Raw genomic sequence first — 27,209 nt, forward strand, 5'->3', positions numbered from 1 at the left:
GCATCCTCCCTCCCTGGCCTCCTCCCTCCACCACCTCCCTGGCCTCCTCCCTCCACTACCTCCCTGGCCTCCTCCCTCCACCACCTCCCTGGCCTCCTCCCTCCACTACCTCCCTGGCCGCCTCCCTCCTGCCCTATGTACAGTGCATTCAAAAAGTATTCACCACCTTGACTTTTTGAACAACAAACAATTACGTTACAGTCTTTTTCTAAAAATTGATTAAATGTAATTTTTTACTCTTCAATCTCCACAATACGCCATAATGACACAAGGGTCAACAGGTTTAGAAATTGAGCTCTAGTACACCTTGTTTCCATTGATCATCCTTGATGTTGGATGTTGACAGTGCATGTCAGAGCAAAAACCAAGCCATGAGTTGGAAGGAATTGTCCATTGAGCTCCGAGACAGGATTGTCGAGGCACAGATCTGGGGAAGGGTACCAAAAAATGTCTACAGCATTAAAGGTCCCCGAGAACACAGTGGCCTCCATCATTCTTAAATGGAAAAAGTTTGTAACCACCAAGACTCTTCCTTGAGCTGGCTGCCCAGCCAAACTGAGCAATCGGAGGAGAAGCACTCCACCAATCAGGCCTCTATTGTAGAGTAGCCAGACGAAAGCCACTCCTCAGTAAAAGGCACATGACAGCCCACTTGGAGTTTTCCAAAAGGCACCTAAAGGACTCAGACCATGAGAAACAAGATTCTCTGGTCTGATGAAATCAAGATTGAACTCTTTTTGCCTGAATACCAAGCGTCCCTTCTGGAAACCTGGCACCATCCCTACAGCGAATCATGGTGGTGGCAGCATCATGCTGTGGGGATGTTTTCAAGTGGCTAGGACTGGCAAACTTGAGGCTGTAATCGCTGCCAAAGGTGCTTCCACAAAGTACTGAGTAAAAGGTCTGAATACTGATGTAAATGTGATATTTCAGTATTTTCTTTGTAATACATTTGAAAAGAATAAGGCTGTAACGTAGCAAAATGTGGGAAAAGTCAAGGGGTCTGAATACGAATGCACTGCAATTAGACCACTCTAACACAGCTCTCCATCTCCCTCCCACCGATTAATGTGAATGGATAAACTGTTGGCATCTGTTCTGTTCACCAGATAGGTTCTCAGTTCCTAAGGTATTAAATGGTTACCTCTACCTATATTGTCTGTCTGTGGGTCTAACCAGTGTTTATCTCTGTGTCAGGGTGATAGAGCAGCTTGGAGGTAAACAGCTGGTGATGAACCACATGCACCATGACGATCAGCTGGTCCGCTACAACGCCCTGCTGGCCGTGCAGAAACTCATGGTCCACAACTGGTACGTACTACTACTACTATTACTACTACAACTGGTACGTATTTCTACTACTGGGTACTTGTTTAAACTCATGGTCCGCAACTGGTACGTACTACTACTACTGCTACTATTACTACTACAACTGGTACGTATTTCTACTACTGGGTACTTGTTTAAACTCATGGTCCGCAACTGGTACGTACTACTACTACTGGGTACTGGTTTAAACTCATGGTCCACAACTGGTACGTACTACTACTAGGTACTAGTTTAAAATCATGGTCCACAACTGGTACATACTACTACTACTAGGTACGAGTTTAAACTCATGGTCCACAACTGGTACGTACTACTACTACTGCTGCTATTATTACTATGAATAATACTACTGCTGCTATTATTACTATTAATACTACTGCTGCTGCTATTATTACTATTAATACTACTGCTGCTGCTATTACTACTACTGCTACTACTACTGCTGCTGCTATTATTACTATTAATACTACTGCTGCTGCTATTATTACTATTAATACTACTGCTGCTGCTATTACTACTACTGCTACTACTACTGCTGCTGCTATTACTATTACTACTACTACTACTACTACTGCTGCTGCTATTATTACTATTAATACTACTGCTGCTGCTACTACTACTACTACTACTGCTGCTGCTATTACTACCGCTATTACTACTACTACTACTACTACCACTACTACTACTACCACCACTACTACTACTACCACCGCCGCCATTACCACTACCGCTACTACTACTATTACTACCGCCGCTGCTGCTGCCGCCATTATTACCGCCAGCCACCACCGTTTAAACTCATGGTCCACAACTGCCGCGCCACCACCACCGCTGCCACCATTACCATGCCACCACCACCGCTGCCATTACCACTACCGCTGCTACCACTACCGCCGCTACCACCATTACCGCTATTAATACCACCGCTGCGCTATTATTACCATTAACTGACCACCACCGCCGCTGCCATTACCACTACTGCCGATGCCACTACCGCCACCGCCGATTACCACCACCACCGCCGCCATTATTATGACCACCACCGCGCCGCCATTATTACCACTACCGCCGCTGCCACCACACACCGCTGCGCACTACCACCATTAATGACCACCACCACCACCGCTGCCATTACTATTACCACTACCGCTGCTGCTATTACTATTACCGCCGCTGCCAGACCACCACCGCCGCCACTACTACCACCGCCGTACGGAGTTTAAACTCATGGTCCACAACTGGCCGCCGCACTACCGCCGCTGCCATTACCACCACCGCCGCCGCCATTACCACCGCCGCCATTACCACTACCACCGCCGCTATGAATACCACCGCCGCCGCCATTACCACCGCCGCCTACCGCCGCCGCCACCACCGCCGCCGCCACCACCGCCGCTGCCACCACCGCCTGCCACCACCACCGCCGCTATTACCACCACCGCCACTGACCACCGCCGACTACCACCGCCGCTACCACCACCACCGCCGCCGCTACCGCTGCCATTACCACCGCCGCGACCACCGCCGCCATTACCACCGCCGCATTACCACCACCACCGCCACCACCACCGCCGCCACCACCACCGCCGCTACCACCACCGCCACCACCACCACCGCTGCCATGACCACCACCGCCGCCATTACCACCGCTGATGCGATGCCACCACCACCGATATTACCACCGCCGCCATTACCACCACCACCGCTGCTACCACCACCGCGCCGATATTACCACCGCCGCCACGACCACCGCCGCCACCACCGCCGCCGCTGCCACCACCGCCGCCATTACCACCGCCGCCACGACCATACCGCCGACCACCACCGCGCTGGACCACCGCCGCCATGCTACCACCACCACCACCACCGCCGCCACCACCACCACCACCATTACCACCACCGCCGCCACCACCACGCGCCGCCGCTGCCACCACCACCGCCGCCATGACCACCGCCGCCACCACCACCACCGCTACCACCACCACCGCCGCCACCACCGCCGCCACCACCACCACCACCGCCACCACCACCACCACCGCCGCCACTACCACCGCCGCCACTACCACCACCACCACCACCGATGCCACTACCACCGCCGCACCACCACCGCCGCCACCACCACTACCACCTACCACCGCCGCCGCCGCCACTACCACCACCACCACCACCACCGCCGATACCACCACTACCACCACCACCACCACCACCACCGCCGCCGCTGCCACCACCACCACCACCACCACCACCGCCGCCGCCACCACCACCACCGCCGCCACCACCGCCGCCACCACCACCGCCGCCACCGCCGCCACCACCGCCGCTGCCACCACCACCGCTGCCACCACCACCACCACCGCCGCCACCACCTGCCACCATATTACCACACCACCACCACTACCGCCGCCGCCGCCACCACCACCGCCGCCACTACCACCACCACCACCTGCTACCACCACCACCGTTGCATTACCACCACCACTGCCACCATTACCGCGCCGCCACCACCACCGCCGCACCACCACCGCCGCCGCCGCCACCTACCACCGCTGCCACCACCACCGCCGCCACCACCGCCGCCACCGCCGCAATTACCACCGCTGCTACATTACCACCGCCGCCACCACCACCGCCGCCACCACCACCGCCGCTACCGCCGCCATTACCACCGCCGCTACCACCATTACTGCCGCTGCTACTACTACTATGTTACTAGTACTACTATTATTACTATTACTACTGCTGCTACTACTATTACTACTGCTGCTACTACTACTACTAGTACTACTATTATTACTATTACTACTGCTGCTACTACTATTACTACTGCTGCTACTACTATTACTACTGCTGCTACTACTACTACTAGTACTACTATTATTACTATTACTACTGTAAAATGCTACTACTACTATTACTAATTAAAGCACAGTAAAATACTCCCTATTACTTATACTACTATTACTGCTACTACTGACAATGTGGAGGCTATATAAGGGGGTACCAACAGGGTCAATTGGAAATACAGCAGTAAAATAACAGAGTCAATGTGGAGGCTATATACAGGGGGTACGGTACAGAGTCAATGTGGAGGCTATATACAGGGTGTTATGGTACAGAGTCAATGTGGAGGCTATATACAGGGTGTTACGGTACAGAGTCAATGTGGAGGCTATATACAGGGGGTACTGGTACAGAGACAATGTGGAGGCTATATACAGGGGGTACCGGTACAGAGTCAATGTGGAGGCTATATACAGGGTGTTATGGTACAGAGTCAATGTGGAGGCTATATACAGGGTGTTACGGTACAGAGTCAATGTGGAGGCTATATACAGGGGGTACCGGTACAGAGACAATGTGGAGGCTATATACAGGGTGTTACGGTACAGAGTCAATGTGGAGGCTATATACAGGGTGATACGTTACAGAGTCAATGTGGAGAGTAGCAGCGGTGTAAAAGAGGGAGGGGTGGGGCAATGCAAATAGTCTGGGTAGCGATTTGAATAGCTGTTCAGGAGTCTTATGGCTTGGGGGTAGAAGCTGTTTAGAAGCCTTTTGGACCTAGACTTGGCCCTCCGGTACCGCTTACCATGTGGTAGCAGAGAGAACAGTCTATGACTAGGGTGGCTTTGAAAATTTGTCCTTGAAAATGTTTAGGGCCTTTTTCTGATACCGACTGGTATAGAGGTCCTGGATGGCAGGAAGCCTGGCCCCAGTGATGCACTGGGCCATTCGCACTACCCTCTGTAGTGCCTTGCGGTCGGAGGCAGAGAAGTTGCCATACCTGGCAGTGATACAACCAGTGCTCTCGATGGTGCAGCTGTAGAACCTTTTTGAGGATCTGAGGACCCATGCCAGGCTTTGTCGTGCCTTCTTCACAACTGTCTTTGTGTGCTTGGACCATGTTAGTTTGTTGGTGATGTGGACACCAAGGAAGCTCTCAACCTGCTCCACTACAGCCCCGTCGATGAGAATGGGGGTGTGCTCAGTCCACAATCATCTCCTTTGTCTTGATCACGTTGAGGGAGAGGTTGTCCTGGCACCTCTCTATAGATTGTCTCGTCATTGTCGGTGATCATGCCTACCATTGTTGTGCCATTTTCAAACTTAATGTTGGTGTCGTGTCTGGCCGTGCAGTCATGAATGAGCAGGGAGTACAGGAGAGGACTGAGCACGCACCTCTGAGGGGCCCCTGTGTTGAGGATCATATTCACTCAGGGGGTTGAATACTTATCTAATCAAAATATGTGTTGTTTTTTGATGTCTTTTTTTTTTTTTTTAACAAATGTCAGGATTTTTCTTCCACTTTGACAGAGTATTTTGTGTAGATTGTTGACAAAAAAATGGCAAATCCATTTAATCCCAGCTTGTAACGCAACCAAATGTGGAGAAAGTCTAGGGGTGTGAATACTGTCTGCACTGTAACTAAAGGCATTGTACAGTAGTAGAAATATTAGAATGAGCTACATTGAGAATCCAGTATTTAAATACACAGTACAAACCCCATGGTACAATGGATAGAATTGCAGGAATTTAGCTTCCTTATCCAAGTCTAGAATATAAATCTATATCTTTGTGAATGGTGTGTATAGACATTATTTGAACATGTCATCTCACTTAAAACATATGGAGGGACTAGATACAAAGTCATTTCTAAATGGTAGAACATATATTTATAAAAAATAACCTCAAACAAAGGTGACATTCTAGAATTTTGCCTCATATGAAACATTTGATCTCAAATCCAAAATGGAGTATAGAACCAAATTAAAAGTTTTAGCTTCACTGTCCAAATAAAATACATACACTCCCCTATGTCAACACTAGTCTTAGTGACGCTGTTAGGTTGTATGAATTGATATAAGGTTTTAGTGTGTTTGGTAGTGGTATGGCTCTGCTGCTGGTGTTATTATGGTGTAAGGCTTCAGTGTGGTAGTGAGTTGATATGGCTCTGCTGCAGAAACAGAGAATTAGGAATGTCTTTAGGAATGTTTCAGAGCTCAAAGTATAGACATCCTCTGTGTCAGGGTCTTCAGCTTTAATATTCTCTTCTTCCTCTGTCTGTTAGGAGAAACCTCAGCATCTCTAGGCTGCTGCTTTGTCTGATTGACTGAATGGCTATTGGCTCACTCTGTACAGACTTCTGTCTTCTGTCTGTCTCATAGGAAACGTGGTCTTGTACACAATACTGCAGGGAGGGGAGGGCAAGGCGGTGGAGGAGGGGGAGAGTGAGGCGGAGGAGGAGAGGGAAGTGGGGGGGAGGGGGAGAGGGGGGAGAAGGAGAGGAGGATGATGGAGGAAATGCTATGGAGAAGAAGAGGGCAGGAAGAGGAGGCTGTCACTTTATCCATTCCATTCACTGATTGTACACCTGGTTTCACAGATCTAAATTAGTTTCTGATTTAAACAGAAATAACTCAAACCAGCAGTCGAGTTGTTCTTCCTTGGTCTGTCTGCAGCACTGACTGTACAGGGCATTCGGAAAGTATTCAGACCCCAGGACTTTTCCACAGTTTGTTACATTACAACCACATTCTAAAATGTATTACATTAAATGCTTTCCTCGTCAATCTACTCACAATGCCCCATAATGACAAAGCGAAAACAGGTTTTTAGAAATGTTTGCAAATGTATTGAAGATAAAAAAGACACCTTATTTACATAAGTACTCAGACAATTTGCTATGAGACTCAATTTTTTTTTTTTTACCTTTATTTTACTAGGCAAGTCAGTTAAGAACAAATTCTTATTTTCAATGACGGCCTAGGAACAGTGGGTTGCCAGTTCAGGGGCAGAACAACAGATTTTGTACCTTGTCAGCTCAGGGATTTGAACTTGCAACCTTTCAGTTACTAGTCCAATGCTCTAACCACTAGGCTACACTGCCGCCCGAAATTGAGCTCAGATGTATCCTGTTTCCATTGATCATCCTTGAGATGTTTCTACAAATTGATTGGAGTCCACCTGTGGTAAAATCAATTGATTGTACATGATTTGGAAAGGCACACACTTGTCTATATAAGGTCCCACAGTTGACAGTATATGTCAGAACAAAACCAAGAAATGAGGTGGAAGGAATTGTCCGTAGAGCTCAGAGACAGGATTGTGTCGAGGCACAGATCTGGGGAAAGGTACCAACACATGTCTGCAGCATTGAAGGTCCTCAAGAACACAGTGGCCTCCATCATTCTTGAATGGAAGAAGTGTGGCTCCAAGACTCTTCTTAGAGCTGGCCGCCCGGCCAAACTGAGTAATCGAGGGAGAAGGGCCTTGGTCTGGGATGTAACAAAGAACCCAATGGTCACTCTGACAGAACTCCAGAGTTCCTCTGTGGAGATGGTTGTCCTTCTGGAAGGTTTTACTCCAAGGATCAGGCCTTTATGGTAGAGTGGCCAGACGGAAACCACTCCTCAGTAAAAGGCACATGACAACTGGCTTGGTATTTGCCAAAAGCCACCTAAATGACTCAGATCATGAGAAACAAGTTTCTCTGGTCTGATGAAACCAAGCTTGAACTCTTTTGCCTGAATGCCAAGCGTACCTTCTGGAGGAAACATGGCAGCATCCCTACGGTGAGGCGTGGTGGTGGCATCATCATGCTGTGGGGATGTTTTTCAGCGGCAGGGACTGGGAGACCTGTCAGGATCGAGGGAAAGATGAATGGAGCAAAGTACACAGAGATCCTTGATTTAAAAACCTGCTCCAGAGACCTCAGAACCTCAGACTGGGGGCGATGGTTTACCTTACAACATTACAACGACCTTAAGCACACAGCCAAGACAACACAGGAGTGGCTTCGGGACAAGTCTTTGAATGTCCAGTTTACATTTACAATGAAAAGCAAACGGCCTCCTGCGGGGACGGGGGATTAAAAATACATTTAATAGAAATATAGGACCAAACACACGACAAGAGAAACAACACTAAACTAAAATGCCGCCGGAAAAAAATGGCATCTGTTTCATGGGCGTCTAACCAATTGTGCTATTATGTGGGGGGGTTTCCCGTTATTTGTAACTTATTTTGTACATGTTTCTGCCACCGAATTTTACTGCAAAAAAAGAGCTTCTGGATATCAGGACAACGATCAGTCACCTCGGATTAGACAAATATTTTTTCTTCAACAAGCAGGATGCACAGAATGTACTTCAGACACCCGACAAAGCCGATATCCCCTTCATTGGAAATAGAAAGAGACGCAGGTACAGAGGACACAGAGCAGGATGCCTCGTCAGGACCCGCAGAAGGCTAGTGGGAAAGCTGCCGTTACCGTCACAACTACTCGCCAACGTGCAATCATTGGACAATAAACTTGACGAGGTACGATCACAAATATCCTACCAACGTGCAATCATTGGACAATAAACTTGACGAGGTACGATCACAAATATCCTACCAACGTGCAATCATTGGACAATAAACTGGACGAGGTACGATCACAAATATCCTACCAACGTGCAATCATTGGACAATAAACTTGACAAATATCCTACCAACGCAATCATTGGACAAATATCCTACCAACGATCACAAATCATTGGACAATAAACTGGACAATAAAGGTACGATCACAAATATCCTACCAACGTGCAATCATTGGACAATAAACTGGACGAGGTACGATCACGAATATCCTACCAACGTGCAATCAATGGACAATAAACTTGACGAGGTACGATCACAAATATCCTACCAACGGGACATCAAAAACTGTAATATCCTATGCTTCACGGAATCATGGCTGAATGACAACATGGATATTCAGTTAGCGGGATACACGCTGCACCGGCAAGATAGAACAGTACACTCCGGTAAGACGGGGGGGGGGGGGGGTCTGTGCATATTTGTAAACAACAGCTGGTGTGCACGAAATCTAAGGAAGTCTAAATTTTGCTCGCCTGAAGTAGAGTATATTGTGATAAATTGCAGACCACACTACTTGCCGAGAGAGTTTCCAGCTATACTTTTCGTGGCTGTTTATTTACCACCACAGACAGATGCTGTCACTAAGATCGCACTCAGTCAGCTGTATAAGGAAATAAGCAAACAGGAAACCACTCACCCAGAGGTGGCGCTCCTAGTGGCCGGAGACTTTACTGAAGGGAAACTTAAATCAGTTCTATGTAATTTCCATCAACATGTTAAATGTGCAACCAGAGGGAAATCATTTGAGATCACCTGTGCACCACACACAGAGACTTGTACAAAGCTCTCCCTCGCCCTCCATTTGGTAAATCCGACCACTACTCTATCCTCCTGATTCCTGCTTACAAGCCAAAATTAAAGCAGGAAGCACCAGTGATTCGGTCTATAAAAAATGGTCAGATGAAGCAGATGCTAAACGACAGGACTGTTTTGCTATCACAGACTGGAACATGTTCCGGGATTCTTCCGATGACATTGAGGAGTACACCACATCAGTCACTGGCTTTATCAATAAGTGCATTGAGGACATAGTCCCCACAGTGACTGTACGTACATACCCCAACCAGAAGCCATGGATTACAGACAACATTTGCACTGAGCTAAAGGGTAAAGCTGCCAATTCCAAGGTGCGGGACTCTAACCCGGAAGCTTACAAGAAATCACACTATGCCATGCGACGATCCATCAAACAGGCAAAGCGTCAATACAGGGCTAAGATTGAATCACACTACAACGCTCGTCTTATGTGGCAGCGCGTGCAAACTATTACAGACTACAAAGGGAAGCACAGCCGCGAGCTTCCCAGTGACACAAGCCTACCAGATGAGCTAAATCACTTCTATGCTCGCTTCGAGGCAAGCAATACTGAGGCATGCATGAGAGCATCAGCTGTTTCGGACGACTGTGTGATCACGTTCTCCGTAGCCGACGTGAGTAAGACCTTTAAACAGGTCAACATTCACAAGGCTGCAGGGCCAGACAGATTACCAGGACGTGTGCTCCGGCCATGTGCTGACCAACTAGCAGGTGTCTTCACTGACATTTTCAACATGTCCCTAATTGAGTCTGTAATACCAACATGCTTCAAGCAGACCACCATAGTCCCTGTGCCCACGTACACAAAGGCAACCTGCCTAAATGACTACAGACCCGTAGCACTCACATCCGTAGCCATGAAGTGCTTTGAAAGGCTGGTAATGGCTCACATTAACACCATTATCCCAGGAACCCTAGACCAACTCCAATTTGCATACCGCTCCAACAGATCCACAGATGTTGCAATCTCTATTGCACTCCACACTGCCCTTTCCCACCTGGACAAAGGAACACCTGTGTGAGAATGCTATTCATTGACTACAGCTCAGCGTTCAACACCATATTCCCCTCAAAGCTTATCACTAAGCGAAGGAACCTGGGACTAAACAACTCCCTCTGCAACTGGATCCTGGACTTTCTGACAGGCCGCCCCCAGGTGGTGAGGGTAGGTAGCAACACATCTGCCACGCTGATCCTCATCACTGGAGCTTCCCAGGGGTGCGTGCTCAGTCCCCTCCTGTACTCCCTGTTCACCCATGACTGCATGGCCAGGCATGAGTCCAACACCATCATTAAGTTTGCAGATGACACAACAGTGGTAGGCCTTATCACCGACAACGACGAGACAGCCTATAGGGAGGAGGTCAAAGACCTGGCCGGGTGGTGCCAGAATAACAACCTATCCCTCAACGTAACCAAGACTAAGGAGATGATTGTGGACTACAGGAAAAGGACGACCATTCTCATCAACGGGGTTGTAGTGGAGCAGGTTGAGAGCTTCAAATTCCTTGGTGTCCACATCACCAATAAATTAGAATGGTCCAAACACACCAAGACAGTCGTGAAGAGGGCACGACAAAGCCTATTCCCCCTCAGGAAACTAAAAAGTTTTGGCATGGGTCCTGAGTTCCTCAAAATGTTCTACAGCTGCAACATCGAGAACATCCTGACCAGTTGCATCACTGCCTGGTATGGCAATTGCTCGGCCTCCGACCGCAAGGCACTTCAGAGGGTAGTGCGTACGGCCCAGTACATCACTGGGGTAAAGCTGTCTGCCATCCAGGACCTCTACACCAGGCGGTGTCAGAGGAAGGCCCTAAAAATTGTCAAAGACCCCAGCCACCCCAGTCATAGACTTTTCTCTTTACTACCGCATGGCAAGCGGTACCGGAGTGCCAAGTATAGGACAGAAAGGCTTCTCAATAGCTTTTACCTCAAAGCCATAAGACTCCTGAACTCCGATGGTTACCCAGACTATTTGCATTGTGTTCCCCTCCCCCCCCAAACCTCTCTTTTACGCTGCTGCTACTCTCTGTTTATCATATATGCATCTCACTGTTTAACGATCTGTATATCACTGTACATAACCTCAATCAGCCTGACTAACAGGTGTCTGTATATAGCCTCTCTACTGTATATATGTACATACTACCTCAATGCCTACTAACAGGTGTCTGTATAGAGCCTTGCTACTAACAGGTGTCTGTATGTAGCCTTGCTACTAACAGGTGTCTGTATAGAGCCTTGCTACTAACAGGTGTCTGTATAGAGCCTTGCTACTAACAGGTGTCAAGGTGTCTGTATAGAGCCTTGACTAACAGGTGTCTGTATAGAGCCTTGCTACTAACAGGTGTCTGTATGTAGCCTTGCTACTAACAGGTGTCTGTATAGAACCTTGCTACTAACAGGTGTCTGTATGTAGCCTTGCTACTACTTATTTCAAATGTCTTTTTACTGTATTATTTCTTTACTTACCTACACACACACACACACCTTTTTTTCGCACTGTTGGTTAGAGCCTGTAAGTAAGCATTTCACCTGTTGCATTCGGCGCACGTGACAAATACACTTTGATTTGTTTTTCTGGCCCTTCTGTTTGCCACTGTTCTTCCTCACTTCATCTAACCTGACCTCTTCCCCAAAGTGCTCACTCCTCTCCAACTCAAGGCTGTCATCGTTATTGATACCAGGCGGTGTCTCTTCTCCTCCCAGAGGATCCCGGATGGCTAACAATAAAATGATCTGACAATGTAAACGTTATTCATTACCCTCTCTCCCTCAGTAACATATCCTGACATAATGTAAACGTTATTCATTACCCTCTCTCCCTCAGTAACATATCCTGACATAATGTAAACGTTAGTGACATATTACCCATTCTCTCCTCAGTAACATATCCTGACATAATGTTATAATTACCCTCTCTCCCTCAGTAACATATCCTGACATAATGTACGTTATTCATTACCCTCTCCCTCAGTAACATATCCTGACATAATGTAAACGTTATTCATTACCCTCTCTCCCTCAGTAACATATCCTGACATAATGTAAACGTTCAGTAACATATTGACATAATGTAAACGTTATTCATTACCCTCTCCCTCAGTAACATATCCTGACATAATGTAAACGTTATTCATTACCCTCTCTCCCTCAGTAACATATCCTGACATAATGTAAACGTTATACATTACCCTCTCTCCCTCAGTAACATATCCTGACATAATGTAAACGTTATTCATTACCCTCTCAGTAACATATCCTCAGTAACATATCCTGACATAATGTAAACGTTATTCATTACCCTCTCTCCCTCAGTAACATATCCTGACATAATGTAAACGTTATTCATTACTCAGTAACATATCCTGACATAATGTAAACCCTCTCCCTCAGTAACATATCCTGACATAATGTGTAAACGTTCAGTACATATCCCATAATGTCTCTCCTCTCTCAGTAACATATCCTGACATAATGTAAATGTTCATTACCCTCTCTCCCTCAGTAACATATCCTGACATAATGTAAACGTTATTCTCTCCCTCAGTAACATATCCTGACATAATGTAAACGTTATTCATTACCCTCTCTCCCTCAGTAACATATCCTGACATAATGTAAACGTTATTATCCCTCAGTAACATATCCTGACATAATGTAAACGTTATTCTCCCTCAGTAACATATCCTGACATAATGTAAACGTTATTCATTACCCTCTCCTCTGACCCTAAAGTATTACAGTAACATATCCTGACATAATGTAAACGTTATTCATTACCCTCTCTCCCTCAGTAACATATCCTGACATAATGTAAACAGTGACATATCCACATATGTAAACGTTATTCATTACCTCTCTCCCTCAGTAACATATCCTGACATAATGTAAACGTTATTCATTACCCTCTCTCCCTCAGTAACATATCCTGACATAATGTAAACCCTCTCTCCTCAGTAACATATGACATAATGTAAACGTTATTCATTACCCTCTCCCTCAGTAACATATCCTGACATAATGTAAACGTATTTATTCATTACCCTCTCTCCCTCAGTAACATATCCTGACATAATGTAAACGTTATTCATTATCCCTCTCTCCCTCAGTAACATATCCTGACATAATGTGTAATTACCCTCTCTCCCTCAGTAACATATCCTGATTACCCGTTATTCTCTCCCTCAGTAACATATCCTGACATAATGTAAACGTTATTCATTACCCTCTCTCCCTCAGTAACATATCCTGACATAATGTAAACGTTATTCATTACCCTCTCTCCCTCAGTAACATATCCTGACATAATGTAAACGTTATTCATTACCCTCTCTCCCTCAGTAACATATCCTGACATAATGTAAACGTTATTCATTACCCTCTCTCCCTCAGTAACATATCCTGACATAATGTAAACGTTATACATTACCCTCTCTCCCCTGACATCAGTAACATATCCTAACATATCCATAAATGTCAGTAACATATCCTGACATAATGTAAATTCATTACCCCCTCTCAGTAACATATCCTCAGTAACATATCCATATGACATAATGTAAACGTTATTCATTACCCTCTCTCCCTCAGTAACATATCCTGACATAATGTAAACGTTATTCATTACCCTCTCTCCCTCAGTAACATATCCTGACATAATGTAAACGTTATACATTACCCTCTCTCCCTCAGTGACATTGTTAGTTTCCAAGATCTCCATCCAACACATTCCAAAGCATCTGTCGTTCCACAGAAAACCATTAACTTCTGACATAAAACCCAGTCTCTTTCTCTCCTTATATTCTATGCTTCTGATCTATCATGTCTTTAATATCTCAATGTTTAAAGTTTACCCCGAATCCAACACTAGGTAAAGTCCCGCCTTATCTCAGCTCACTGGTCACCATAGCAGCACACACCCGTAGCACGCTCTCCAGCAGGTATATTTCACTGGTCATCCCCAAAGCCAACTCCTCCTTTGGCTGCCTTTCCTTCCAGTTCTCTGCTGCCAATGACTGGAACAAATTGCAGAAATCACTGAAGCTGGAGACTTATATCTCCTTCACTAACTTTAAGCATCAGCTGTCAGAGCAGTTTACAGATCACTGCACCTGTACACAGCCCATCTGTAAATAGCCCACCCAGCTACCTCATCCCTATATTGTTGTTTAACTATTTATTTGCTTCTTTGCACCCCAGTACCTCTACTTGTACATTAATCTTCTGCACATCTATCACTCTAGTGTTTAATTGCTAAATGAATAAGCCACTATGGCCTATTTATTGCCTTACCTCTCTTAATCCTACCTCATTTGCACACACTGTTTATAGACTTTTCTATTGTGTTATTGACTGTATGTTTGTTTATTCCATGTGTAACTCTGTGTTGTTGTTTATGTCGCACTGCTTTGCTTTATCTTGGCCAGGTCTCAGTTGTAAATGAGAACTAGTTCTCAAGTAGCCTACTTGGTTAAATAAAGGTGAAATAATAAATACAAAAAAGAGGAATTTAAATGTCATGTTTTTGTTCCGTTTAGAATGCCTTATTGATTGACCTCTGCCCTCTCCTCTCCAGGGAGTACCTGGAAGCTACATTGTGTGTGATTGAACGTTCTCCTGTCCTCTGCAGGGAGTACCTGGGAAAGCAGCTCCAGTCATCTGACCAGCAGCAGCAACAGGCTGTGGCCGTTAGGACCTGAACTCTAACCCCTGACAACAGGCCATGGCCGCCAGAAGCTGAACTCTTAACCCCTGAACCCTGTATGAAACCTATTTGGTGTCTGGGTCCTACAGGCATGTAGTGGGCTGTACTATGTGTGTTACCGGCTGACTATGTGTGTTACTGGCTGACTGTGTGTGTTACTGGCTGACTATGTGTGTTACTGGCTGACTGTGTGTGTTACTGGCTGACTGTGTGTGTTACCGGCTGACTGTGTGTGTTGGCTGACTGTGTGTGTTTGACTGTGTGTGTTACCGGCTGACTGTGTGTTACCGGCTGACTGTGTGTGTTACTGGCTGACTGTGTGTGTTACTGGCTGACTGTGTGTGTTACTGGCTGACTGTGTGTGTTACCGGCTGACTGTGTGTGTTACCGGCTGTATGTGTGTGTTACCGGCTGACTGTGTGTGTTACCGGCTGACTTGTGTGACTGTGTGTGTTACCGGCTGTATGTGTGTGTTACCGGCTGACTGTGTGTGTTACCGGCTGACTGGCTGACTGTGTGTGTTACCGGCTGACTGTGTGTGCTGGCTGACTGTGTGTGTTACCGGCTGACTGTGTGTGTTACTGGCTGACTGTGTGTGTTACGGCTGACTGTGTGTGTTACTGGCTGACTGTGTGTGTTACCGGCTGACTGTGTGTGTTGTGTTACTGGCTGACTGTGTGTGTTACCGGCTGACTGTGTGTGTACCGGCTGACTGTGTGTGTTACCGGCTGACTGTGTGTGTTACCGGCTGACTGTGTGTGTTACTGGCTGACTGTGTGTGTTACTGGCTGACTGTGTGTGTTACTGGCTGACTGTGTGTGTTACTGGCTGACTGTGTGTGTTACTGGCTGACTGTGTGTGTTACTGGCTGACTGTGTGTGTTACTGGCTGACTGTGTGTGTTACTGGCTGACTGTGTGTGTTACCGGCTGACTGTGTGTGTTACCGGCTGACTGTGTGTGTTACCGGCTGACTGTGTGTGTTACCGGCTGACTGTGTGTGTTACCGGCTGACTGTGTGTGTTACCGGCTGACTGTGTGTGTTACCGGCTGACTGTGTGTGTTACCGGCTGACTGTGTGTGTTACTGGCTGACTGTGTGTGTTACTGGCTGACTGTGTGTGTTACTGGCTGACTGTGTGTGTTACCGGCTGACTGTGTGTGTTACCGGCTGACTGTGTGTGTTACTGGCTGACTGTGTGTGTTACTGGCTGACTGTGTGTGTTACCGGCTGACTGTGTGTGTTACTGGCTGACTGTGTGTGTTACCGGCTGACTGTGTGTGTTACCGGCTGACTGTGTGTGTTACTGGCTGACTGTGTGTGTTACCGGCTGACTGTGTGTGTTGGCTGACTGTGTGTGTTACCGGCTGACTGTGTGTGTTACCGGCTGACTGTGTGTGTTACCGGCTGACTGTGTGTGTTGGCTGACTGTGTGTGTTACCGGCTGACTGTGTGTGTTACTGGCTGACTGTGTGGCTGACTGTGTGTGTTACTGGCTGACTGTGTGTGTTACTGGCTGACTGTGTGTGTTACTGGCTGACTGTGTGTGTTACTGGCTGACTGTGTGTGTTTGACTGGCTGACTGTGTGTGTTACTGGCTGACTGTGTGTGTTACTGGCTGACTGTGTGTGTTTGACTGTGTGTGTTGGCTGACTGTGTGTGTTACCTGGCTGACTGTGTGTGTTACTGGCTGACTGTGTGTGTTACCGGCTGACTGTGTGTGTTTGACTGTGTGTGTTACTGGCTGACTGTGTGTGTTACTGGCTGACTGTGTGTGTTACTGGCTGACTGTGTGTGTTACCGGCTGACTGTGTGTGTGGCTGACTGTGTGTGTTACCGGCTGACTGTGTGTGTGGCTGACCGGCTGACTGTGTGTGTTACTGGTTACCCGGCTGTGTGTGTTACTGGCTGACTGTGTGTTACCGGCTGACTGTGTGTGTTACCGGCTGACTGTGTGTGTTACTGGCTGACTGTGTGTGTTACTGGCGGCTGACTGCTGACTGTGTGTGTTACTGACTGTGGCTGACTGTGTGTGTTACTGGCTGACTGGCTGTTACTGGCTGACTGTGTTACCGGCTGACTGTGTGTGTTACCGGCTGACTGTGTGTGTTACCGGCTGACTGTGTGTGTTACCGGCTGACTGTGTGTGTTACCGGCTGACTGTGTGTGTTACCGGCTGACTGTGTGTGTTACCGGCTGACTGTGTGTCCTCTGGTCTCCTCCTCTCCTCTGGTCTCTTCCTCTCCTCTGGTCTCTTCCTCTCCTCTGGTCTTGATGTTGGGATAAATGTAAAAGTGATAAAGTTATGTGTTGTTAAACATGAGTATGCATTCCATTAAAGTGTAATCTAGAAGGTCTGCTTGGCTCTGTTTCTTTACTGGTTCTGTTTGTTGACTGCAGGCATGGCTCATTTACGGTTAAAGGACATTATTTTATGAAGTGTCTTGGTTAGTTTAAGATGTGTATATACATCTGTAGGCCATTGAAACCTGAAGGTCCTCAACATTCTGTCAAACATTGGACGACTGGGAAGGCATCCCCATGGCAACCTCAGCTGTGTGTGTGGTTAACACCGTCTATCGGAAACAGTCGGTGAAGAGCATCTACAAGAAAATCCCCGCTGAACAGAAACGGACCACATCTGGGAGTAAACCTATACGAGTCTGAAACAGACATTACAACTCCCACCCATGCAGGAGACCTGAGAGCAGGTGACAAGTAATATTTTACACCAACCACAACTATGATCAAACGTCTATATACAGAGCCTATCTATAAGCCTCAGAGGAGCAAGTTCTTTCAGGACAGAGTTCTCTCCATTAGAGAATTGGAGGCTGTCTACTGCTGGGGACCAGTATAACGCCACTGGTCTTTTGTGAGGGGCTGTCTATGCTGCTGGGGACCAGTATAACGCTACTGGTCTGTTGTGAGGGGCTGTCTGTACTGCTGGGGACCAGTATAACGCCACTGGTCTGTTGTGAGGGGCTGTCTATACTGCTGGGGACCAGTATAACGCCACTGGTCTGTTGTGAGGGGCTGTCTATGCTGCTGGGGACCAGTATAACGCTACTGGTCTGTTGTGAGGGGCTGTCTGTACTGCTGGGGACCAGTATAACGCCACTGGTCTGTTGTGATGGGCTGTCTGTACTGCTGGGGACCAGTATAACGCCACTGGTCTGTTGTGAGGGGCTGTCTGTGCTGCTGGGGACCAGTATAACGCCACTGGTCTGTTGTGAGGGGCTGTCTGTACTGCTGGGGACCAGTATAACGCCACTGGTCTGTTGTGAGGGGCTGTCTATACTGCTGGGGACCAGTATAACGCCACTGGTCTGTTGTGAGGGGCTGTCTGTACTGCTGGGGACCAGTATAACGCCACTGGTCTGTTGTGAGGGGCTGTCTATACTGCTGGGGACCAGTATAACGCCACTGGTCTGTTGTGAGGGGCTGTCTATGCTGCTGGGGACCAGTATAACGCCACTGGTCTGTTGTGAGGGGCTGTCTGTACTGCTGGGGACCAGTATAACGCCACTGGTCTGTTGTGAGGGGCTGTCTGTACTGCTGGGGACCAGTATAACGCCACTGGTCTGTTGTGAGGGGCTGTCTGTGCTGCTGGGGACCAGTATAACGCCACTGGTCTGTTGTGAGGGGCTGTCTGTACTGCTGGGGACCAGTATAACGCCACTGGTCTGTTGCGAGGGGCTGTCTATACTGCTGGGGACCAGTATAACGCCACTGGTCTGTTGTGATGGGCTGTCTATACTGCTGGGGACCAGTATAACGCCACTGGTCTGTTGTGAGGGGCTGTCTATACTGCTGGGGACCAGTATAACGCTACTGGTCTGTTGTGATGGGCTGTCTATACTGCTGGGGACCAGTATAACGCCACTGGTCTGTTGTGTGGGGCTGTCTGTACTGCTGGGGACCAGTATAACGCCACTGGTCTGTTGTGAGGGGCTGTCTGTACTGCTGGGGACCAGTATAACGCCACTGGTCTGTTGTGAGGGGCTGTCTGTACTGCTGGGGACCAGTATAACGCCACTGGTCTGTTGTGAGGGGCTGTCTGTACTGCTGGGGACCAGTATAACGCCACTGGTCTGTTGTGAGGGGCTGTCTGTACTGCTGGGGACCAGTATAACGCCACTGGTCTGTTGTGAGGGGCTGTCAATCACAACATAGAGTCTGATGACAACATGCACACATGCTGGGGACCAGTATAACGCCACTGGTCTGTTGTGAGGGGCACATGACTGTATGATGGGGACCAGTATAACGCCACTGGTCTGTTGTGAGGGGCATGTGCAGCTGGGGACCATGATAACGCCACTGGTCTGTTGTGAGGGGCTGTCTGACAACATGGGACCAGTATAACGCCACTGGTCTGTTGTGAGGGGCTGTCTGTGCTGCATGGGGACCAGTATAACGCCACTGGTCTGTTGTGAGGGGCTGTCTGTGCTGCTGGGGACCAGTATAACGACAACACTGGTCTGTTGTGAGGGGCTGTCTGTGACAACATAGCACTGCTGGGGACCAGTATAACGCCACTGGTCTGTTGTGAGGGGCTGTCTGTACTGCTGGGGACCAGTATAACATAGCCACTGGTCTGTTGTGAGGGGCTGTCTGTGCTGACAACATGGGGACCAGTATAACGACACTGGTCTGTTGTGAGGGGCTGTCTATGCTGCTGGGGACCAGTATTAAAAAATATATTTATAGGACAAAACACATCACAACAAGAGAGGCATCACAACACTACATAGAGACCTAAGATGACAACATAGCATGGCAGCAACACATGACAACAACATGGTAACAACACATGACAACATGGTACCAACACAACATGGCAGCAACACATGACAACATAGCATGGCAGCAACACATGACAACATGATAGCAACACAACATGACAGCAGCACCAAACAGGGTACACACATTATTGGGCACAGACAACAGCTGCTGTTGTCTTGACTGATAACCTGAACCAGGTTGCAGGCAGTGGTTACAGTTTGAATCTTTTTCTTTAGTGGGCAGCTTTATGAAAGCCAGTCAGTATTAAGGTCACCCAGAAAATGTTGATATCACATACATTATCAAGTATTTCACACTTGTCGTCCAGATACTGACTGTTAGCATTTGGTGGTCTATAGCAGCTTCCCACCAGAATGGGCTTTAGGTGAGGCAGCTGAACCTGTAGCCATATTACTCCAACAGTATTTAACATGAGATCCTCTCTAATCTTTACAGGAATGTTGTTCTGAATATAAACATCAACACCTCCACTATTGGCATTTCTGTATTTTCTGTAAATGTTATAACCTTGTATTGCTACCACTGTATCATCAAAGGTATTATCTAAGTGAGTTTCAGAGCTACTCAGAATATGAATGTAATCTGTTACTAGCAAATGATTGATTTCATGAACCTTGTTTCTTAAGCTACATATGTTAACGTGGGCTATTTTAAGCATTTTTCTTCCGGGATGCTTACTGTTTTCATTGCTTTACTGGGAAGCTTAGCAGCAGTAGATGTGCTCATGTTCTTTATGTTAGTGTAGGGTGAGAACCTAGCATCACAATGGTAGGGATTAACTGAGCTGGGTTTGGGTCATTAAGTCATTGTCTCAACGCAACCTTATAATGCTGTGAAAGGATCCAGGAACCCAAATGATTTGGGTGGATCCAATCCTCCTTATAAAATGTGTTTTGTTTCCAAAAGGTATCGAAATTGTCAACTAAGAGAGAGAATCTTGCTAAAGCGTTCAATGCATTCAAGTAGTAGGCACTACGGCCGCAGACACAGGCCGCCCCAGCGACAGAGGTGCAGGAAGGTCAGCCTCCAGGACGTCGAATCTATTCATTGTTTCTATCTGCTCTGGGCCTCTCGTTGGGAGTGTAGACGGCTTTGCGAGAGGCCGCTGTCTTCGGCTTCCACGGCTCGTGACTTGATCCTCTTGCTCCTTCGACTATCAGCTCCGAGCAACACCAGCCAGTCGGGTAACGACAAACGAAGAGGCAGAGATGCATTCAATAAGCTTGAACGCCATCTAGCCACCGGCGTATAACATGTAAACATTCCACTCTGTGTTTTACCCAGTTTCTTACGTAGGCTGGCGACCTGCGTGATCAAGGAAGAAAACCTCACGCCTATTATACAGCTCCTACAGAAGTAGATACAGCTCCTACTGAAGTAGATGCAGCTCCTACAGAAGTAGATGCAGCTCCTACAGAAGTAGATACAGCTCCTACAGAAGTAGATACAGCTCCTACAGAAGTAGATGCAGCTCCTACAGAAGTAGATACAGCTCCTACAGAAGTAGATGCAGCTCCTACAGAAGTAGATACAGCTCCTATAGAAGTAGATACAGCTCTACAGAAGTAAATACAGATGCAGCTCCTACAGAAGTAGATACAGCTCCTACAGAAGTAGATACAGCTCCTACAGAAGTAGATGCAGCTCCTACAGAAGTAGATACAGCTCCTACAGAAGTAGATACAGCTCCTACAGAAGTAGATGCAGCTCCTACAGAAGTAGATGCAGCTCCTACAGAAGTAGATGCAGCTCCTACAGAAGTAGATGCATACAGAAGTAGATGCAGCTCCTACAGAAGTAGATGCAGCTCCTACAGAAGTAGATACAGCTCCTACAGAAGTAGATACAGCTCCTACAGAAGTAGATGCAGCTCCTACAGAAGTAGATGCAGCTCCTACAGAAGTAGATGCAGCTCCTACAGAAGTAGATACAGCTCCTTCAGAAGCGAAGTAGATACAGAAGCTGGAACCGTTCATTTAAACTACACAAAAACAAGTTCGGTATTCGTATTTAATGAATAAGGGTTTTGTTTACTTCAAATATAATAAACCAAGTGTTTTCCAGCATGTGGAATCGTGTCAAAGAACTTGAGAACAGAGAGGAGAAATACGAAGAGATTGGTTAATCTGAAAGAGCGGAGCTGATGGTGAACTAATCTTGTGCAGAAAATCATCGCATAAGGATTTGGGTTTGACGACAGGCACGAATTCGAAATTGAATGAACCCATCGCAGTTTAACCTTACCTGACGAGAATAGGCCCCCCTCATCCGCTTCTTACGATCTACAGCCCGGGACAAGGTACTTAAAGCAGCGAAACAAAAGAGGGATGTTCAGTGGGAAGACTGCCGGCAGTCTTTTTTCTCCCTGTCCAAGGAACTGGAAATGAAGAGGAAGAAGTTTGCAACAGCGAAGAAAAAACTACACGAGAAGTCAGGCACACAGTAGCCCGTCCCTTCGGCGAACCCTAACCCTAACGCATCCCCGGAGGTCCCAGAGACCCTGCTCTTTACTTGAAAGGAAAAGAAAATGATTTTCAAGGACAACGTGGAGGCAGAGAAATTATTGTTAGAGCGAGAGATGGTGTTTAGCCAAGATAGACAAAATGAGACAAGGTAAAACATAACTTGAATTGTATGCTGTTTACTATACAATTGAAGGTAGCCTATATGTTTGCGGGACTCTGGGGAGCTTTTCAAGGGCCTCATGGACCATAAGGAAATTTGAGTTGAGACTGCATGTTATCTTCTGTAGCATCAAAGACAATTGATCGATTGACTCATCGAGAAGCAATGTTACATTCCTAGTTGTTTTGTTTTATTTTCGGTTTTCTATGTTTATTTACACTGTTTTATTGTACAGCTGGAGCATATATTGTGAAATGTTATATAATGATGTTCATTAGAGTTAAAACTACTCAGAGTAAATATGGCTAATGGTTATGTAAACATAATCTCTTGGAATGTACAGTTGATGTCGGAAGTTTAAATACACCTTAGCCAAGTAAAACATTCCCTGTCTTAGGTTAGTAAGGATCACCACTTTAGTTTAAGAATGTGGAATGTCAGAATATTCATAGAGAGAATGATTTATTTCAGCTTTTATTTCCTTCATCACATTCCCAGTGCGTCAGAAGTTTACATACACTCAATTAGTATTTGGTAGCATTGCCTTTAAATTTTTTAACTCGAGTCAAACGTTTCGGGAAGCCTTCCACAAGCTTCCCACAATACGTTGGGTGAATTTTGGCCCATTCCTCCTGACAAAGCTGGTATAACTGAAACAGGTTTGTAGGCCTCCTTGCTCGCACACGCTTTTTCAGTTCTGCCCACAAATGTTATATAGGATTGAGGTCAGGGCTTTGTGATGGCCACTCCAATATCTTGACTTTGTTGTCCTTAAGCCATTTTGCCACAACTTTGGAAGTATGCTTGGGGTCATTGTCCATTTGGAAGACCCATTTGCGACTAAGCTTTAACTTCCTGACTGATGTCTTGAGTTGTTGCTTCAATATATCCACATCATTTCCCTTTCTCATGAAGCCATCTATTTTGTGAAGTGCACCAGTCCCTCCTGCAGCAAAGCACCCCCCCAAACATGATGCTGCTACCCCCCTGCTTCACGGTTGGGATGGTGTCTTCGGCTTGCAAGCCTACCCCTTTTCCCTCCAAACATAACGATGGTCATTATGGCCAAACAGTTCTATTTTTGTTTCATCAGACCAGAGGACATTTCTCCAAAAAGTACGATCTCTGTCCCCATGTGCAGTTGCAAACCGTAGTCTGGCTTTTTTTACGGTGGTTTGGAGCAGTGGCTTCTTCCTTGCTGAGCGGCCTTTCAGGTTATGTGGATGTAGGACTCGTTTTACTGTGGATATAGATACTTTTGTACCTGTTTCCTTCAGCATCTTCACAAGGTCCTTTGCTGTTGTTCTGGGATTGATTTGCACTTTTTGCACCAAAGTACGTTCATCTCTAGGAGACAGAACGCGTCTCCTTCCTGAGCGGTATGACGGCTGCATGGTCCCATGGTGTATATACTTGCGTACTATTGTTTGTACAGATGAACATGGTATCTTCGGGCGTTTGGAAATTGCTCCCAAGGATGAAGCAGGTCTTGGCTGGTTTCTTTTGATTTTCCCATGATGTGAATCAAAGTGTCATAGAGTTTGAAGGTAGGCCTTGAAATGCATCCACAGGTACACCTCCAATTTGCTCAAATTATGTCAATTAGCCTATCAGAAGCTTCTAAAGCCATGACATCATTTTCAGGAATTTTCCAAGCTGTGACATACTTTTCTGGAATTTTCCAAGTTGTTTAAAGGCACAGTCAACTTAGTGTTTGTAAACTTCTGACCCACTGGAATTGTGATACAGTGAATTATAAGTGAAATAATCTGTCTGTAAACAATTGTTGGAAAGATAACTTTTGTCATTGTCACGCTCTGACCATAGAGAGCCCTTGGTTCTCTATGGTGTAGTAGGTCAGGGCGTGACTAGGGGGTGTTCTAGCTCAATATTTCTATGTTGGTGTTTTGTGTGGTTCCCAATTAGATGCAGCTGGTAAATGTTGCCTCTAATTGGGGATCATATTTAGGTAGCCATTTTTCCCACCTGTGTTTGTGGGATATTGTTTTGTGTTTGTGCATGTGCACCATTACTTTCACGTTTCGTTATTGGTGTATTGTTTTTGTTTAAAGTTTCACCGTAATAAAGATGTGGAACTTCAATCACTCTGCGCCTTGGTCCTTGGTCCTCGCCTTGGTTTGTTAACAAGAAATTTGTGGAGTGTTTGAAAAAATAAGTTTTAATGACTCCAACTTAAGCGTATGTAAACTTCCGACTTCAACTGTACATACTACCTCAACTAACCGGTGCCCCCGCACATTGACTCTGTACCGGTACCCCCCTGTATATAGTCTTGCTATTGTTATTTTACTGCCTCTCTTTAATTACTTTTGTTACTTTTATCTCTTATTTTTATCCATATTTTTTTAAACTGCACTGTTGGGTAGGCGCTCGTAAGTAAGCATTTCACTGTAAGGTCCTGTCGTATTCGGCGCATGTGACTAATTACATTTGATTTGATTTTCCTTCCCCACAGAGAATATGACTTCATAGCTGGTAGAATAAAACACTTTATAAATCCAATGCAATTAAGTCACTGATTAACCATAAACTGTTTTTCCACCTGGTATTCTAGAACCCACCTCACATGTCTCTGAGGACTTATGTTACCATGGAAACTGGAGAAACAAAGTGTTGCTAAGATGGGTTGGTATCCTACTCACTCTTCAAGGCCAAATCAAACCTCCTACTTTCTCTCTATTGTCTCAAACTTTAATGTTCCCTCTCTCTCTCTTCTTTCTCTGTTTCACTCCCTCTCTCTTCTCTTTCTCTGTTTCACTCCCTCTCTCTCTTCTTTCTCTGTTTCACTCCCTCTCTCTCTCTTCTTTCTCTGTTTCACTCCCTCTCTCTCTTCTCTTTCTCTGTTTTCTCTCTTCTCTTCTCTTTTCTCTGTTTTCTGTTTCTCTCTTTCTGTTTCTCTCTCTTCTCTTTCTCTGTTTCACTCCCGCTTCTCTTTCTCTGTTTCTCTCGCTCGCTCTCTCTCTCTTTCTCTCTCTCTTCTCTTTCTGTTTCACTCCCTCCCTCCCTCTCTCTCTTTCTCTCTCTCTTCTCTTTCTGTTTCACTCCCTCTCTCTCTCTCTCTTCTCTGTTTTCTCTGTTTCTCTCTCTCTTTCTCTCTCTCTTCTTTCTCTCTCTCTCTCTTTCTCTGTTTCACTCCTCTCTCTCTCTTCTCTTTCTCTGTTTCACTCTCTCTCTCTTCTCTCTCTTCTTTCTCTGTTTCACTCCCTCTCTCTCTCTTCTTTCTCTGTTTCACTCTCTCTCTCTTCTCTTTCTCTGTTTCACTCCCTCTTCTCTCTTCTCTTTCTCTGTTTCACTCTCTCTCTCTCTTCTCTTTCTGTTTCACTCCTCTCTCTCTCTCTCTCTTTCTTTCTCTGTTTCACTCCCTCTCTCTCTCTCTTTCTCTGTTTCACTCTCTCTCTCTCTTTCTCTGTTTCTCTCTCTTTTCTTCTCTTCTCTTTCTCTGTTTCACTCCCTCTCTCTCTCTTTCTTTCTCTGTTTCACTCCCGCTTCTCTTTCTCTGTTTCACTCCCTCTCTCTCTCTCTCTTCTTTCTTTTTTTCACTCCCTCTCTCTCTCTCTCTCCTTTCTTTTTTTCACTCTCTCTCTCTCTCATCTTTCTCTGTTTCACTCTCCTCTCTCTCTCTCTCTCTCTCTCCCTCTCTCTCTGTTTCACTCTCTCTCTCTCTGTTTCTCTCTCTCTCTCTCTCTCTTTCTCTGTTTCACTCCCTCTCTCTCTCTCTCTCTCTCTCTCTCTCTCTCTTCGTTCTCTGTTTCACTCCCTCTCTCTCTTCTCTTTCTCTGTTTCACTCTCTCTCTCTCTTCTCTTTCTGTTTCACTCCCTCTCTCTCTTCTCTGTTTCACTTCTCTGTTTCACTCCCTCTCTCTCTCTTCTTCTCTGTTTCACTCCCTCTCTCTCTCTCTGTTTCACTCCTCTCTCTTCTCTCTCTCTCTCTCGTTCTCTGTTTCACTCCTCTCTCTCTCTCTCTCTCTCTTCTCTGTTTCACTCTCTCCTCTCTCTCTCTCTCTCTCTCTCTCTTCTCTGTTCTCTGTTTCCTCTCCCTCTCTCTCTCTCTCTCTCTCTCTCTCTCTCTTCTCTTTCTCTGTTTCACTCCCTCTCTCTCTCTCTCTTCTTTCTCTGTTTCACTCCCTCTCTCTCTCTCTCTCCTTTCTTTTTTTCACTCCCTCTCTCTCTCTCGTCTTTCTCTGTTTCACTCTCTCTCTCTCTCTCTCTCGTCTTTCTCTGTTTCACTCCCTCTCTTCTCTTTCTGTTTCACTCCCTCTCTCTCTCTCTTCTTTCTCTGTTTCACTCCCTCTCTCTCTCTTCTCTTTCTCTGTTTCTCTCACTTGCTCGCTCTCTCTCTCCCACTCTCTCTCTTGTCTTTCTCTGTTTCACTCCCTCTCTCTCATCTTTCTGTTTCACTCGCTCTCTCTCTCTTCTTTCTCTCTCTTCATCTTTCTCGCTCAGTCTCTCATTCCCTTTCACTCCTTCATTCTCTCT

General features: G+C 46.4%; 1 protein-coding gene across 7 annotated transcripts in view; it reads left to right on the forward strand.

Annotated features, from left to right (window-relative positions):
- The window catches only part of LOC135508444 (V-type proton ATPase subunit H-like), an 86,962-nt gene extending 71,451 nt beyond the window's left edge, over positions 1-15,511 (forward strand). For 6 of the 7 annotated variants that reach the window (XM_064928643.1, XM_064928658.1, XM_064928636.1 and 3 more), the window contains 2 exons: positions 1,198-1,311; positions 15,152-15,511. In XM_064928643.1, coding sequence (XP_064784715.1) covers positions 1,198-1,311; positions 15,152-15,275 — 238 coding nt within the window. In that variant the 3' untranslated portion in view covers positions 15,276-15,511. The remainder of the gene's footprint in view (positions 1-1,197; positions 1,312-15,151) is intronic. The other variant, XM_064928668.1, reaches the window with a different exon arrangement.
- The last annotated feature ends 11,698 nt before the right edge of the window (positions 15,512-27,209 follow it).

The sequence above is a fragment of the Oncorhynchus masou genome, chromosome 3 (genome assembly GCF_036934945.1).
Source record: "Oncorhynchus masou masou isolate Uvic2021 chromosome 3, UVic_Omas_1.1, whole genome shotgun sequence".
Taxonomy (NCBI): Eukaryota; Metazoa; Chordata; class Actinopteri; order Salmoniformes; family Salmonidae; genus Oncorhynchus; species Oncorhynchus masou.